The following is an 18399-nucleotide window of genomic DNA, read 5'->3' as shown; positions in this document are numbered from 1 at the left end:
TTTTTTTCAGATTCACTTTAAAGTCAGAAATATTAGAGTTGAACCTGAGTGTTTCTATCTTTTTCTTTTTTACAAAACAGTAAAAGGATTTTTTTTCTCTTAGAATCAAAAAAAAATAAATTAAGGCATGTGTTTAAGGTTGTTTTTATCTTTTTACATGGGCATTTTGGATTTTTTTTTAATTAAAAAATTATTGGCTTGTTTACATCACGCATCAACATGTAAGAGGCATCTACACCTTTTGAGTAGTGCGTACAACGCCTCTGCAAAAAATATGAGCACTTCTTAGTGGCTAAATCTGCTTTTTTTACCATGTCATTGGAAGTGTTATCTCGTTCTCTTCCACCCAGTGCAGCTTATGATGGAGGCTGATGGATGGTTAATGCTAGTAATTGTTTCTTTTCTCTCTCGCTCTTATCGTAAAAAGGGAACACCTTCACCTTTTTTTGTTTTTGGTATTTTAATTTTAATCCTTGTTCTTTTGATTTTTAATTTTTTTTTCTTAACCCTTTTATAAAAGTTTTGTTTATTTTCAATTTAGTCTTTCAATTACAATTTGTAATATATTATGTTTTTCAATTTGGTCCTTATTCTTTTTATTTTTATTTTTATTTTTTTTCCTTGGCCTTTTTATTAAAATTTTAATAGTTTTCAATTTCATCATTCGATCAAAGTTTATGGTGTATTATTTTATGTGAACCTCGTGATCACGTGGTCACACAACCCACAACAAAGATGATAACTTTCCCAAGAAAATCGAATAATCAAGTTCGGTTGAACATTGACCCATAGCTAATCTGTAACTAAAAACTAGAGGTATTGGATAATAACGAATGATGCCACAAGATTAGATATACCTTTATAAGTCGGATTTACTTTTTGTCCCAACAAAGAAGAGGAAGTTTGCTAAAGCAAAACTAAATTTCATTGATATTTAAAAGCTGCCAAATTTGCAGAAAAACAAAACAAAATATAATCCTAAGATAATAACTCTAATAGTCCTATATAGGGCTGAGCATTTCTGGTTCGATCCGGTTTTGAACCAAAATAAACAACCAAACCGATTTTATTTTTTTTTAATTTTTTGAACCGAACCGAACCGAAAACCGGTTCAAACCGATTAATTTCGGTTCGGTTCGGTTTGGTTTTTTTAACATAAAAACTGGAAAAACCTATATTCAAACCGACCGGGTTTTTTTTAACAATCTTCTCTATAGCTTCTCCAGCTTCCCTCTTGTTCTTCCCTACAAAGTACAAACCCTACAATTTCAGAAGTCCAATTACTCAACAAACAACAAATCTCAAACATGTAATAACTGCAAGCAGATAAAATACAGCAAAGAACCATTCCATTATTCTAAATCCATCTTCAGTAACCATAAAATCGTCTCCACGCATTACAAAATGGTTATGAAAGAAACTAAACGACCTTAGCAGGAATTACATCAGGAGCTGCGTCAACCTTAAAAAAAAAAAAAAAAGGGACCCAAAACCGCGATGAGAGGAAACGAACATTGAAGCCGTGAAGATGAAGATTTGAAGCATACACTAAACCAGTCCCTGGGTCGTTAGATTTGAAGATGAAGATTGAAGCCTTGTTGAAGTTTTGTTAGATGACTAGAAGTCTAGATCTGGCCATGAAGTTTTGTAAAGTGATGGAGAATTAATTTTTTATCAGGTCGAGAGTGAGAGAGGTTTAGATTTGAGAAGATTTGAGAGATTTGAGAGAGAGGTTTATGACACGACCAAAAGATTGATGTCTTCTCCCAAGTGCAGGAGTGTCGAAGTAATAAATAACCCGGCAAGACCGGGGTCGAACCACAGGGAGGTTAATTGTATAAATTATAGTTAACAGCAACACAATAACAATAACAATAATAGTAATAATAATAATAATAATAATAATGAAGAAGAAGAAGAAGAAGAAGTTGATGAGAACTTTGAGATGCAAGATTAACGTAAGGATTAAACAATAATAACAACAAATGTCAAGGTTAGAGGATCCACTAATGGTATTTCAAACAAGTATAGTATAAACTCTTATTATTCAACTGGAAACCACACACAAAGGAGGTTCCAATCGGATTATAAATTATTAACATGATTACATTAGTTATCTTATTCGAATAATGCTAATACTTGTAAATGTTGTCAGGCATTCATGATTATAACTTATGTTAACAACAAATCAAGTTCCTTTCATAGCTCAGGTGTCGGTTATACCATACAATATGGGCTATGAAAGTGCCAAGTATTTGTTGTACCAAGTGTTATACAACATAAATCTAGATTAACCATTTAACAAGCAAAGTATTAAAAGTGAACAAGATAACAAATATAAAGCGTGTTATTATCCAACATTAAGGTCCATGTTAAGTTTATATTATATTTATTCTTACACCATTAGTGTACCCTTTTCACCTTGACATAATTAACTTAGCAACACATAATGAAAGAAAGAAACATAAATAAACAAGGGAAGGAAATGAAAAGCATAAGCAAGAAATTAATATAAGCAAAACTTAAGCATTACAAAACATAAAGAGAGAGCAAGAGCATGATCTTGATCTGAACACCAAGATGCCTAAATACATGGCAAATGCCTCCTTTTATAGGCCAAAATTCAGAACTATTGATTTGTTGACTAATTGATGAGTGGGTGGCCACATCTTGACTTGGTGACAATCCTTATCTTCTTGTCTGCCAAAAACGTCATTGATGACGTCATAATCTGAACAAACTTCAATCATGAAAGTTCTAGAGAATTGTCTCATCTTTCCAGGGTAAAAATTTGAGATCATTTGGACTTCTAGAACTCGAGATATGGGCTGAACACTAAACAGTGTCTGGGCTGCAGGACAGATTCGGACTTCTTTGTTGTTGCTGCAATTTGGACTTGAAAACAGCCTTTTTAAATCTTGGGCTCCACATGAAAGTTGTAGGCCTATGTCTTATCTTTCCATCCATATAAAATGGACCTAAATCCAAGATCTCCAACTCCAGATATGACCCGATTACCGAACAGTGTTCAAGTTTGGACTGCACCAATCATCTCTTTTCTAAATTTGCCCATCTCTTTGTCCTTTCAATTTCAGTACTTCAACTCATCAATCAATTCTTTCATTTATGTGATAGGCCTGCATTTAAGATGAACATTTACCATAAATTAAAGGTATCTTATATTATTAGATATGTTATTATAAAACATGCTTTAGTTAAGGAGTTATTGATATTTCAAGTGCAAAATGATGATATAAAACCTTGATAAAAATGCACTTTTAAGTACTAATCAGTTTAGATTTGAGGGCTGGGGGGGCGGCTGGATGCAAGGGAATGCTAGGGTTAAAAGTTTAGATTTGAGAAGATTTGAGAAGAGAGGTTTAGATGTGAGAAGATTTGAGAGATTTGAGAGAGAGGTTTAGATTTGAGGGCTGGGGGGGGCGGTGGCTGGATGCAAGGAAATGCTAGGGTTAAAACTTAAAAGTTTAGGAATGGCTTTTATAGTTTTTTTTTTTTACTGAACCGGTTCGGTTCGGTTCGGTTTTTTCGGTTTCAGGCTTATCAAATTGAAACCGAACCGAACCGGCCGGTTTTTTAAAAATTCTAATCGGTTTAATCAGTTTTTTTTTTCGGTTCGGTTTTTTCGGTTATTTTTTTCCGGTTTTCTCGGTTTAATCGGTTTTTCGGTTTTTTTGCTCACCCCTAGTCCTATATTAGACTACAAACCAATGGGCCTTAACTAAAACTCAGCTAAGCACAAGCTTAAAGCCTAAAATAAACATAAGTATTGATTTTGGCCAAAACAAACCTACCATAAATAAAAACCCTAAAACTAAAATATAATTATCCTAAATATTAATTACAACAATAAATAAACATTAAGAAATATTCAGATTAATACAAGTTATCAAAACAACCCCAAAATTGTATCTCCTTGCATTGGATCCCTTAAAGACGAATCCAAAACTTAGAAGAAAAGGTATCTTTTTGTGTCGTCCATTAATTCTTTTTCCTTACTTTAAATATGTTGTCTTGAATGCTGAAGTTTCTTTCCTTGTTTAGCCAAAAGTATGCCCTCAAAAATAGAAAGGAAAGTGATTGAAATATCTCATTTAAATAGGCTTCCATAATCTCTCTTTTGAATAAGAAAATCATATAAAATAAGGAAAAGAACAACAAAACAATCATAAGCTCCTTGTCACTACATACATTCCATAATGGATGTGGAATTCTTGCATACCATAAATAATAGTTGCTACCATAAATGTCTTCTTATTTGATATGGAATCCTTATAGAATAGGTAAGCCAATTGTTACCACACATGCTTCCAAAAACATTAAGAAATCCTTGTATTAATTGGAATCCATAATTCACAAGGAAACAATGTTTCTCCTATTTTCACACATTCCTCGTGGATTTTAGTCCTGACTTCAAACACGTGGTTCTCTCTTGTCTAAATGAATTAACAATCCTATCTTATATAGATGAAAAGGTATGAATGTCTACTTTCTAACCCAATCTTAGCATAATTCCTTATATAGCTATAAATATAGTCCGAACAACAAACAAAGGTCCAGATATATAAATTTGACAAGATTTGCCCAGTAACTTTGACCATTTAAAATAATCACTTACCATACTTTAATTGACATGATATTTTAACTTAATTTAGGACATGTCTAGAAACGTTTTTCAAAATATTAGCCTGATCCAACAGTTGAGTTGAAAGTTATGTCTGATAATAATAGAGCTGAAATTAATTTTTTTCTCTTTAATAAATTAAAAGCATACTCTTGTTCTTTGTCCCATTTAAAAACCCACAGATTTCTTATTTATCTTAGTTAAAGGTGTAAATAGAGTACTAAAATCTTTAACAAATCTCCTATAAAAACTAGCCAAACCATGAAAACTTCTTACCTTAGTAATTGACTTAGGTGTAGGTCATTCTTAGATAGCCTTAACTTTTTTTCTAATCTATCTCAATACCTTTTGCACTAACAATATATCCAAGAATACAAACTTTTACATGCAAAAGTCATACTTTTTATATTAGCATATAAACATTCTTTTCACAAAACAAACCAGCATATTTCTTAAATGTTCTACATGCTCCTCTAAATTCTTGCTATAAATCAAAATATAATCAAAATAAACCACAACAAACTTCCCTATATAATTGCGCAAAACATGGTTTATTAATTTCATGAAAGTACTAGGTTTATTAGTAATTTCAAATGTATAATTAACTACTCATACAAACCATATTTAGTTTTAAATACATTTTTCCATTCATTTCACTGTTTCATTCTTATTTGATGATATTCACTTTTCAAATCAATTTTAGAAAACACACAAGACCCATGAAATTCATTTAACATATCATCAAGTCTTAGAATTAGGTATATATTCTTTATTGTAATATTTTTAATGGTATAATAATTAACACACATCCTCCAAGTCATATCCTCTTTTGGTACTATTAACACTAGAACTACACAAGGACTCATGTCTTCTTTTATGTACTTTGTTATCATCAATTTTTCCATTTACCTTTGAAGTTACTTTGTCTCCTTGAGATTACTTATATAGGCTGACTAATTAGATATAGATGTTTTAGGTACAAAATCAATTTGGTGCTCAATTTTTCTAATAGATGGTAACTCAATAGGATTTTTATTAGGAAAGATGTTATTATAATAACGTAATAAAAAAAACACAAAACTAGGAATACAATGATCAAGGTCATTGGTGTTAAAATATGTCTTATTATATACAAGTAAAATCATGGGCATGTTAGACAAAATAAGCATTCTTAAACTCACTCCTCTTAGTATAAAAATTAACATGTTTTTATTTATATTTTTTCTCACTCTTCCTTTCTCTTCTCCTCTTTTCTTCTCTCTTATCTCAGTTGAATCCCTAAGAATTCCTATGTTGGCCCAGTCTAACCTTTTTCTCTCTTGACTTACTATAGTTTCACTCTTCCTCACAACCTCGCATGTTTGATCTTTTTCTTCAGCATCACTTTTTTCTTCCAATTTCAATTAGTCTTCATACACTTATGTAGGGAACAATTATACAATTATGAATGTTTTCTCATCCTTCTCAAGAAAATACATGTTCTTAAACCTATATTGCTTAGTTTTTTTTTTTATTAAATTACTAAGATTTCTCCAATAATAAATAAGTAGCATGCATAGGCACAATATCATATAAAACTTCATACTTATATTTTCCAACCAAAAAATAAACCAAAACTTGCATAGTAACTTTTACTTCTCCACAATCATTCAACCATTAAAATCTACAAGGCCTTTCATATTTAATAGTTTTCGTATTAAATTTTCTAACAAGTGTTGTACTAGCAATATTAAAACAACTCTCACTATCAATAATTATACTATATCTTATTATTTATGTGGTATTTAGCATGGAATATTTTCTCCATTTGTTGCTTTATATCATCCTTTTTAATTTGAACATTAAGTGTTCTACTAATCACCAAAGCCTCTTTATCAACTAGATACTCAACATTATTATAGTCTTCTAGTGGTGGCATTTCATCCTTCTTGGATTTGTCACTTTTTGATTCAATATCCCTATGCTCTTTTATAGTCATAATCCTTCAATTTGGAATTGTGGAGCTATATGTCCACTCCTCAACACTTGAAACACTTAATATCATAATTACTATTACATGGGATCTCAATTTTACCTTTTGTTTTAGTGGATGAATCTTTCCTCCAAGCCTTAGATGGTTTTGATTTGTTACCTACAGAATTTGACTTTGATGTTGTAGCCTTTTCTCTCATATAATTCAACTTCTAAGTAAAAAAAAAAAAAACTTGAATTACCTCATTGACATATACTTCTCTTTATTTTCAACTATCTCTCTATTTTGAAAGTTATATTAACCATATCTTGAAGATCAATATAATATTGTAACTTAACCACATTAGTTATCTCTCTAATCAATCCATTCATAAGCCTTGTAGCTTTTTTATTCTTCAGAACATTATCTCTAATAATGACAATCTCCATTTCCTTATGGTAATTATGACAATATTAACATAGTGTTGCAATTCAACCATATTGCTTACTCCTCTTATATTTCATACAAATTTTTGGCTTTACATTCTAATATGCTCACCTTCACCTTTTACCATTCAATTTTCAAGATTTTAGCTCTTTAAGAAACTAGTTCATAATAAATCAAAGATTAATATCTTAATGGAACAATAAAATAATGTAAGATTATATATATGGTGGCCGAAACTTAAAAAAATGATGCAAAAACTAGATGTTTTTATTGTTGTAATTTTTAAGAAAACTCATTCAAATAAACCTAAAATATCCTAAATCAAGATTTATCTCCAAGAAACACTCAAGAATTAAGATAGTTTTTATATTTAAATCAAGAGACCTAACTATATATTTCTTTGAATCAAGATTTGCAGCAAACCCTAAAAGTTTCTTTTTTTGCAAATTTCTTTGTTCTTTTTTTTTATAAGACTTTATTTAATCAAGATTGCAAATAATTTCTTTTTTTTTTACTTGATGTTGCAACTTGCAACTAGTTTGTAGAGAAGATAAAGAATTTGACAACAATGACGTATACGAAAACTTGAAGATAAAAGGGATATAACCTGATGTAGAGTCTTCATTTGATACCAGCTGATGTGAATCCCATAGATATATAAATTTAAAAACCTATAGTCAATCAACTCTTCCCAAGAAAGCTAAGATTATGTTTGGAATTGAGTTTGACACAATGATAACTTGTACCAAAACACCAAGACTATAAATAATTGAAGCCTCACTCAACACCTATAAAAAAAACATGAACAAGAACTATAGAAAATATCATGAATCTTGATTAATTATTTAATAAGTTAAAGAGTTCAATAAATAACCAAAAAGTAAAAACAAAACCTCACACATACAATAATAATTGTTGAAATCAATGTTTGTCCTAAAAAATTCTGAATAAAAGCTAAATAACCTTATTTATAATATGTAAAAACATCCTAAAAATGCTGGAAAAATAATAAAATAGTTCAAAATAAAATAGAAAAAAAATCCTAAATAAACTAGAAATTAATATAATTCTCGCACAACATATTATAATCCTTATTGCAAGGTCTTCTCGATGTTCGATCACCCTAAAATTTTGGATTTTTTTTATTGAACAATTAACAATCTAAAAAATAAAAGGAACGGTCATAATCAAAATTTAAATAAAAAAAAGACATGCAATTGTTGTCAACAAATCGTACCAAGAAAAATTCTAATTTGTGAATTTAAATTTGAAATGTACATTTAATAAAATTATAAAATTGGTTGAGGCTTCAATGCATCTATAAATGTCAATATTATCATAATATTATATTTTAAAACCAAATACCAAGTCACAAATATGAGAGTTCGGTATAGATCAAAACACATGATCTTGATATGCAAAAAGCCAAGATTTGTTTATTTATTTAAATGTCTATATATATATATAATTTAAATTTTATTGAAATAAAATAATTTTCTAACCGAGTTAACCCCTCAACCTATAACTAATGTCATAACTCTTACTTGATTTAATAACCTTATCTTTTTTTTAACTTTTTTTTTTGTAGTTGAATGATTTAACAATCTAAAAAATAAAAAGAAAGGTCTTAATTAAAATCTAATGCAAACCAAAAAATCCATTAAAAATAGGAGGGCTTGAATATAAATAAGAGAGAGAGATCAGATGTTTTCGGGTCTGGTTTGCCACGCACTTGGAAAGAAGCCCAAGCCTAGGCACACTTAAGCCTGAAAACTTATGCCTATGTTTTTATTTTTTTATTTTAAAAGGATATATGGACATATCATCTGCTCCTTTTTTTTATTGTTTTTTAATTGATGTGTCGCATGCTACAACAAGTGACACGTCATTTAATTCAAAGAACCTAGATTCCGACCATCAATTGTTATATTTGAAAATTTAAGGTTTAACCTTTTGGATCTTAAAAATCTTTTTATCAACCAATTTATTTATTTTTACCTAAAAACACTATCCAGACCTTAAAAACCCATTTGTGATACTAAACTTGGAAAAAATAGATCCCGCAAAATCACATAATTAAAAAAAAAAAACCTTACAAGACAAAGGCTAAAGACCATCTTAATGAAACTCATACCAAAAATAATTTTTTTCATGGCCGTAATCATGGTCAACTTATAACTTCCTCTCTTCTTCATTGTTCTTTGTTTTTTTTATTGACTTTATTTGTCATCTTTTAAACTATGGACCAAAATGAAAAGAAAATAAAATCTTGAACTAAAACATTTGATCCTCAAACTAAAAGCACCAAAAACTAACTTTAATAAAACTTTGAGGAAAAAATTATCAAAAAGCAGAGGGACCAAAAGTTTTTTTTAGAAGATAGCTGCATTTTTTTCTTATCATTCAATTTTGGTCTCCTAGCTTTCAAACTTGTGCAAATAATAAAATCATATAGATTCACATAAAATTAAAAACCAACTGAATGGTGGGATGATTTGCCAAGATGATGGTAGTCCTCCCATGAAGAGTGATGAGAAACAAATTATAAAGTTACAATAAACAATGCTTTGTGAAGGGACATTGATTTCAACACATCTTCTAGTGTTTTTTACAACTGTAATTCCTAGTGTACTAGATTGAAATACCTTCATAGGATACTATATTGGAAATCACAGAAGGCATGATCCCTGCAAGAGTTTCAGCCAGTGAAAATGTGTTAGATATTAAAAATAATTTATAAAGCAGGGATAGCGGGACACAATATAGAAGAATGTAGATATAGATCCGATTGAGTTAACTTGACCTAAGGTCGTGGGCCTTATTCTTGTTCCTACTTGATTGCTTGCTAGATAATTCATGTATTTTTCGCACTCAAGAATAAAGTGAATCGAGGATGTTTCTTGTAGTTTTAGGGTATTTTTGCTTATTAGTATATTTTTTTAAAAAAACTATTGCTGCAATAACATAGTTTAGTAGATTTGAAATTCTACCACTCCAAATTAAATTCAAAAATTAAAATATTTGAATCTCACCTGACCAAGCTAAAACAATTTAAAAATAATTAAATGAATATACTAAAACACATGTAAAAGACAGAAGGGGCAGAGTCGATGAACAAGGTAAGAGGTAGTGTCTAATCTGTAAAGGAGCTGTCCAATTATCAACTGCGGTGGTCAATAAACCAGCACAGCTAGCTAGCTAAAGCTACGCCCATCATTCTTCAGCATATTTATATCTCTAGGTATATATTCTGTGGCTGAATCCCTAACGCCTGCAAGAAGCACAGAACAAATAAACACGTCTATTAACTGCTGACAGTAAATCGCTAGGTTTTTATGACTGAAGAGGAAGAAACTAAAATGTCCAGCAACAGTAACAGTTTACAGCCAGATCAAGAGAACACCCCCTCACCAAAAAGTAGTGCCATCAACAATATCTCATCAATATAGAAAATATCCAACGGTAGGGAAAAGGAGAATTTGTTTTCTAAGAATACGTTTAGAAACGTTATGCAAACCACATGCTTAAAAAATTTAAAATTTGTTTTTTTTATTAAAATTTAATATGTTTTTGTATGATTTAAATCGTTTTGATGTGCTGATATCAAAAATAATTTTTAAAAAATAAAAAAATATCATTAACATGCATTTCGACACGAAAAATTATTTAAAAAACAACTACAACCAGACTGTTAAATCCTCTCTAACCCCATGCCTATTTAAGTACTCAATATTTCATCATCATATGCAATAACTATTTCTCAGACATTGATAAGAAATCCAGCCACGGAGTAATAAAAGTAGAACATAAAAGGATGGATGAAGCCCCAAGCCAGAAAAGATACTAAAATCCAATCAAAGCATTCCTACCAATTAGCAAAAAAGGCAGATCCTTAACATACATTGCAAAGGCACAAAATGAAGTTACAAAAGTAAACATAAAAACATCAAATTCAAACACACAAGCTGACACAAAATATAGAGAGATGGAGGCACAGCCACAAACACTGTATTTGCAAACCGAGTTTCAACAAGCCAGACCTTGGTCTCCATGATATTGAGATACCATTTCCCATCCAATAACATTGAGAATTAGTCACCCAAGCAAAAATCCATTAACCTCAGCAAAAAAAAAAAAAATTGGCAGTGAATTATTATACATTGCTGCCACTCTGTTTCATAATTCAAGCAGAGAAATAAAATTTCAAAGAGGACAAGGATCGAGTTCAACAAGTTTGTACCTTCACAAGCTCCAAAATCATTACCTCCTAATAAGAAGTTAATAAAACCCTAAACAAGCTCATCTTTTTCGATTTTTTCACTTGTACTCAAAATTTGGCACTGGTGGTGCATCAAAGCTCTCTAAAATCTCAGTCTTGCTTCCGCTTATATTAGCCTCTGATTCCTTCTTCCCTCCACCGAACCATCCACCGAACCACGAACCCGAATTCGTCCCACTTGCAGATGCACCCTCTTGGGCATGGGCGTGGGGCTGGCCCATAGGAGAACCATGCCCACCAGCCATAGAAGGAACAGGATCTTCAATCATAATAGGCATCTCCTGTTGAGCACTCATTACCTTATTGAGCATAATTCCAGCTCCTTCAATCAAAGCCAGTAACACGCCACCAAAAAGAGCCGACCGACCCGACGCGCCAAGCCCTTGCCGCATGGAGAGGAAGCCACCGGTGGCGGCGCCAGCGATGATCGAGTTCCATGGATCTTCCTTCTGGCGGAGGTAAACCATTGAGCAGTCGAAGGCAGAGAAGAGGCCGCCCCAGACGGCAAAGCTACCGCCAACACGCGGAGCGTTCATGCGAACTGCTTGAGTTCCGCCGATAAGCCGCGTGCCTGTTGGAGAGTTGTAGACGCCTTTGATGAAGTGGAAAGCTGAGCCACCGACGGCTCCCATGCCGAAAGCGCCGCCGATATCATCGATAATACGATCTGGACACGGCTCACGAGAAGTTTCAGGTGTTCCCATATCGGCGATAGGATTCTTAGAGGGAGGTTTTGTTAGGTTCGTTCGACAGGTAAGAAGAGAGCGGCAGATTTTTTAATTTTTTTTTAAGTTTTCAGCTTTGAAGGAGGGTTTAGAGGAAATGGGTCTATTTTACGATATTGTCCTTGAAATTACTATATTTCCTTTTGTATTTCGGTTTGTAATGTCGGTTTGCATTTCGGTTTGTTAACAAAAATATGACTATTTTTTTAGACCCTATTTGTTTGCTGGAAAATATTTTTTTTTGGAAAGTGAATTCTGGGAAAGTAAATTATTTTCTGATGTTTGGTAGTGTAATGAAAAATAAGTTGAAAACTATTTTCCAGTAATTGATTATGTCATGGAAAATGAGTTAGAAAATAACTTATTAATGTTTTATTTTCTTGAAGTTTATTAAAATAATGAGGAACAAATCTTACAAATTAAAAATTTAAATGAGAATGAAATTGAAAAAAAATATAATTTCATAAATTATCTCAAATAAAATAAATAATAATCAAAATAATAAGATCAAATCTAAAAAATTAAAAAATTAAAAGATGAAGAAATTAAAATAATAATAATTAACATTTCATAAATTATTTCAAATAAAATAAGTAACAATCAAAAGAATGAGGACCAAATTTGATAGATAAAAATTTCAATTAAAAAATGATAAGGGAAAAGCAAAATAAAAATAAGAACCAAAGTTAATATAAAAATTAAATTCTAAGGGATGAAATTGAAAAACAAATAATCAAAATAAAATATATATAGTAATCAAAAGTTTGAGGGCCAAATTTGATATAATCAGCAAATAATATAACATTTCTAAATTTTTCACAACTTCCGGAAAGTGTTTTCCGCCCAAAATAAAAGGGAAAACACTTTCCTGAAAACCAAGCCAAATTTTCTTTTGACTGGAAAATATTTTCCGTTGACCAATTTTTCTAATGGCAAATAAACACAGGAAAGTTTGGAAAGTGGTTTCTCGAAAACCACTTTCCAGGAAACAAACGGACCCTTAGTCACTTTTTTTCAGCGGCAGATTTATTTATTTATTTTTCAACTTTATAGGAGGGTTTAGAGGAAATGGGACTATTTTATGATATTGTACTTGAAATTACTATATTTTCTTTTGTATTTCGGTTTGTAATGTCGGTTTGTTAAGAGTAATAGTACTATTTTTATAGACTTTTTTCTTCGATATTGTTCTTGAAATATACTAAGATTTTTTTTTAATTGACATAAACTAGGGTATAAAAGAGGTGCTTCATTATTCAAAATTTTCTTGTTTTGGGATTTAATCTAATTCCATGAGATAAAATTTTAATTTGTAAAACAAATAGAAAATATATGGTTAATCTCAAAGTTTCATAATTTTTATTTTGGTTTTAAAGTTTTTTTATTTATATTTTAGTCCCTGAATTTTAAAGAAAATAGAGAAAATCATCGAAAAACAACGAACGAGAGAGAAATATATTGGTTTGCCACATTCAGGCCACAAAAATTATTGTTCTTGATGTCAACGAATTTCATTTAACGATGGAAGTTCCATTGATGTGTTTTTTCCCTTTATCTTGCTTGATAAAGTGAATCGGGGTTGGGAGGTTTTTCAGTTTCATTTTGTATTTTTAACTAATTTTGGAGTGTTTTGAGTTGAGAAATTAATTTATTGATGTTGCGATGTCGCGGTTGCACAAATTAATTACCCTAGCTTCAAACACAACACACAAGATAGTATAGAGCAAGTAAGGAGTCGATCCCACAAGGAAGATTCAAGTCAGATTTTTATGCTAGATGATATGCAATTTAAGGGGGGATTTGAACGTTATCTAGGCTAAAGCAAAAGAAAACAAAAAACTATCAAACAAAATTTAATAAAATCAGAAAATTATCAAGAGAACAAACTTTGGTTGCAAGCACACATCCACCTACAGAAATCAGAACTGATCATGAAAACGAAACATCAATTTATATTCTGAATATTTATCTCTTCTTAACATTGGTTAGTTAACGGATCCGCCGTATAACTAACTCTAACCATCAAACAACCATAGTGTCCGCACTAGTAATTTAATTCAATAGCAGCCTTAAGAACTAGATAAGTTGATAATTAAAAAAACATAACTGTCTGCAGTCTATGTTTGATTTGATTGAATGTTCTTCCTAAGATTAATAACGTAGATCCGTCATAATTATTAAACTTAGTTGCTTCACAAGTTCATATACCACAACTCTGGTTTTGATATCAAACTTAGCAATAGATTGTCTACAATAATAACTTAGAGTCTGCTCTAGCAATTAAAATAAACAATCATAGGAAAAATAAGCATATGAGAACAAACATATTCATCATATAAACTGAAAAGAAAAGGTAAAATAAATCTCACAGCTCTTGAAATCCGAAGGTTTCCGTGTCCTTGCAACCAAGAAAAAGTGTTTAGCGTTGCATGTTTGTTGAACAATTAATCAAAAAGAAGGAAGAATGCATAATTTCATGTTTCTTAGAGGAGGGGGGTGTTTTTCTCCTCTTGGCTAGCTGCCCCCTTCTCTTCTCTCATTCTTTTTATATCCTAGGAAACCCTAGTCTCTATTTTACAAAATAGTCCTCCTTTAAGTAGACTGTTTACATTTAAGTACTTCAATAACTATTTTCCTAAAAATGGAGAAATAGCCTTGCATGAAATCTTCAAGCTTTGACTTAGAGGAGCTAAATTGCAGAAATAAAAACTTGGATATCGATTTAGATGCTTCAGAACGTAATTTGAACTCGTTTCTTCCCGAAACCTGTTTGCTGGCAGAATTCAGTTGTCATCTTTGAAAACTCATATCTCCCTAATATGACATTGTTTTTGGCTGAAATTTGGAGAGTTTATAGAACTTTGAGTCAGGAATCCAAAAAAATTGAGTTTGCATCAATTAGACTTATGTAGCTCCAGATATTTAAGTTGGAATGGCCGAAGGTCAACACTGGCAGATTGTGAGATTTGACTTTGAAGGCTACGATTTCCATGCTCTTCCTTATTTTATTTTCTTGCCTTAGATGTCCATAAATGTATGGATGTTAGCATTTTAATGACACTGGGATCACTTCATTTCAACCTCTAGAGCTCACGCTTTACACAAAACATCGACTGAAGGTCAAATCTGTCAATTATCTCCAATTTACTCCTTTTTGCATCTTTCATCCAAAAGTGCCTTCAAAACATAAAACAAAGAATATCAAGGCATTTTATATATAAAACATAGGCAAAACACTAGTTAAATGTGGGTGAAACTATCGAATAATATGGTTGCATCAATTGACATGATAAGGATTCTTATTAGGTGGTTTTAGATGAAAATAGTTTGTGTGTGTGTGTTCAAATTTTGTATCTAATTCTGCAATTAGACAAGCTTTATTTATGTTTTTAGTAAAAACTAGTTGTTTTATAGCCGTTACTATTTCTCTGACAGTTAAAAACCGGTTTAGATTGGTCAAGCTAATCGGTTGACCGATTCCTGTAGATTTTGAGACGTTCATTCATGATGAACAACCGATTGACCGGTTCAACTTAGAATCTAGTTTTAACAGTTTTAAACTTGGTGAATCTTGAACTGACTAAATGCATATTAATCTTATAATACATGCAATGTGAAATGTATGAATTCATTTTAATTTTTGCTATCAAGTAAGATATAAAGATTTACATGATAAACACTAAAATGAATCTTTAAGAACTAAGTCTTCACTTGCTTTGTATCTTGAACTTGTTGATTTGTTTTTTCATTTAATTCTTCATGCTTATTGATGATCTTTTATAAACATTTTTAAACTTAATCTCAGCTAAACATATCATTAGTCCATTTTCGTTTAATTGTTATCATTAAAATATATAAATATTAATATGACTCAAAGGTCAAGGTTAACAATCTTCCTATTTTTTATGATGACAATTAATGTATACATATAGATATAAAAAGATGAATCTCCCCTTATATTTTGCAATATAATCCCTTAGAGACTTAACAATTAACAATAATCTATACATACATGTTTCTCTCTCTTAATCATATAATCATGTTTTATATCTATTATCACAAATCTTCCAATTCTCTTTCTCTTTGTCATTAATGAAAAGTAATAGGGAAAGAATGATAAACTATAAGCAATAGAGAAATAAAATACAAAAACATGCTATAATGTTCAAAATGTAATATCCATTACAATTAGGGAAAGAAAATACAAAAACATAAAAAGATACAATCATGAAAATGTGAAAATGCTCTTGGTATAATCGCCTAGGGTGGTGGATATTGACATAGTAGATTTGTTATCATGGTTTTGATATCATGTAAGTGATCGGTCATATGTTTTTGATTAGCAATGATGTGCACGCGATAGTCTCAAAGATAGCTCACATCTGTCTCAATATGGGCTATGTGATCTTCCATCCTAGATTTCATGCTATTTTTTTAGCATGAGCACCAACCTGGTCTTTAGGAACCTAAGCATTGTCATTAGATAGTATATATTCCATATTATTAAGGGTTCTTGAGTCTATTTCCATTTCCTTTGAATATGGGTTCTTATCTATATCAGTGAGCAAAATCTCAAAGTACTAAAAAGTCTTGGTGAGACACTGACCATAAGGCAAAGACTTTTATTTTTATCATATGTCATGATCATATTTTTTATCATGATATATGATAAGTTAATTTGATGACCTTTAATCATGCAGTCAATCAAGCACATATCCATAAAGGTTACTTCATTATAATGTCCTTTCTAATGATTTAGTGAATGAGCCTAGGTCATAAGAGCAAATCCTGGCTCTTAATCTTAACATCTGGTGCAAAGTCCAATTGACCAGTATGTTATGTTATAACTTCATCATACACAAAATCACTTATTGTGGGTATAAATTTAACCTCAAATACTATAAGCCCTTCATTGCTTATACCTAAAATATTACCTAGAATCTCACAATTAAATTCAATTCGTTTACTTTATAAATGACTGACTATCCTAGGCTCCATATTGATATACATGTTTGCAAATAACATTTTAACAAGCTTAGAATATGTGGGTTTCTTTAAATGAAACATATTATGCCAACCCATATAATCAAAGATTGTATCAATCCCAAAAACACTTAACATACTTTCTAAACCCCTTTCAACTGTAATAAATTGATTTGCAAAAAAAATTATAAACTTCTCTACAATATCACTTTAAGGAAAATCAGGATCATTTGCTTGTTTTCTCTTTGATTTCGCGTCTCGATAATGTTTCTTAGGTGCCATATAGCTTGAATCTTTAAGAAATTAACCCCAATTGAGCTTAGTTTGGGGGAATTTAAGTGATTTAAGAGTAGGGTTTCAGTTTGGGGTTAGGGTTCTTCAATTTTGAGGATTCTGTCACTGTTGGAAAATGACAACAATATTTATATTGTCGAGCAATTGATCGACCGGTTGCATTGAGTTAGTTAAAACAGTCGATTGATTTAACCTCGGCCTTTAAATTTCCTAATTTTATCTTTTGATCCTTCTTATACAATTAAAAAGGTTCTTTTTCATGTAAAAATCAAGTCCAAAAATCAAAGAGATAAAGGGGTTAAAATCTAAAATTTTGGGCAGTAGCCAATTTATTTGTGCTCTATCTCAACTAGTTGACCAGTTTACACAAAATTCAGAATTTTTTTTGTATTTTCTCTTTTAGATATGTTTCATGAGTTTAATTATACCTTTTTGTCCAACTTATAGACTAAAAAATTAAACCTAACTGAAACCTCAAAATGTTATTGTTCACACAGTAGCAAATACTCTATTTCTCTGTTTCAACCGGTCGCTTGTTTGATTTGGTATGACAAACCGGTCAATCGGTTCATCCCAGAGCTTCACTAACAGTGAATTTCGCAGTTAAAATAGATTTTTCATGCTAAGGGGTACATATTTTATCACTCAAATATGTTCAACTTATTTCCAATAATGTATACGCATAAATATAAAACCTTAAATGTCATTAGCATGAATAAAGTCTAAATTCCTCCTTATTTTGCAAAAGCGATCCTTACTTAAAAGCTTTGTAAAAAAATCTACTAATTGATGTTTTATGCTTACAAACTCAAGTACAATATCATCCTTCATCGTGTAATCTCTTAGAAAGTGATGTCTCACTTCTATATGTTTTGTACGCGAGTAATGTATATGATTCTTGGATAAACTTATTGCACTAGTGTTATCACATTTAATAGATATATAATCAATATTAAGTCTAAAGTCTTTTAAGGTTTGTGCCATCCATAAGTTTTGTGCACAACAACTACCGGCTGATATATATTATGTTTCAGTTGTAGATAGGCCTACTAAGTTTTGTTTCTTACTTGCCCAAGAT

General features: G+C 30.9%; 1 protein-coding gene across 4 annotated transcripts; it reads right to left on the bottom strand.

The window, feature by feature from the left end:
* Positions 1-10008: 10008 nt before the first annotated feature.
* LOC112323216 (mitochondrial import inner membrane translocase subunit TIM17-2) lies at positions 10009-12116 on the bottom strand. Of its 4 annotated transcripts, XM_024592483.2 has the most exons (3): positions 11281-12116; positions 11081-11159; positions 10009-10311 (listed from the first exon to the last, which is right to left on the bottom strand). In XM_024592483.2, the coding sequence occupies exon 1, from the start codon at positions 12021-12023 to the stop codon at positions 11358-11360; it is 666 nt and encodes a 221-aa protein (XP_024448251.1). In that variant the 5' UTR covers positions 12024-12116; the 3' UTR covers positions 10009-10311; positions 11081-11159; positions 11281-11357. The 4 variants fall into 4 exon arrangements, with proteins under 4 accessions (XP_024448251.1, XP_024448250.1, XP_024448252.1 ...); XM_024592482.2 differs by having other exon boundaries at positions 11081-12116; XM_024592484.2 differs by lacking the exon at positions 11081-11159.
* Between the last annotated feature and the right edge of the window lie 6283 nt (positions 12117-18399).

This window comes from Populus trichocarpa, chromosome 6 (assembly GCF_000002775.5).
Source record: "Populus trichocarpa isolate Nisqually-1 chromosome 6, P.trichocarpa_v4.1, whole genome shotgun sequence".
Classification (NCBI taxonomy): Eukaryota; Viridiplantae; Streptophyta; class Magnoliopsida; order Malpighiales; family Salicaceae; genus Populus; species Populus trichocarpa.
The sequence above is the reverse complement of the archived record's forward strand: the minus strand, read 5'-3'. Positions and strand labels throughout refer to the sequence as shown.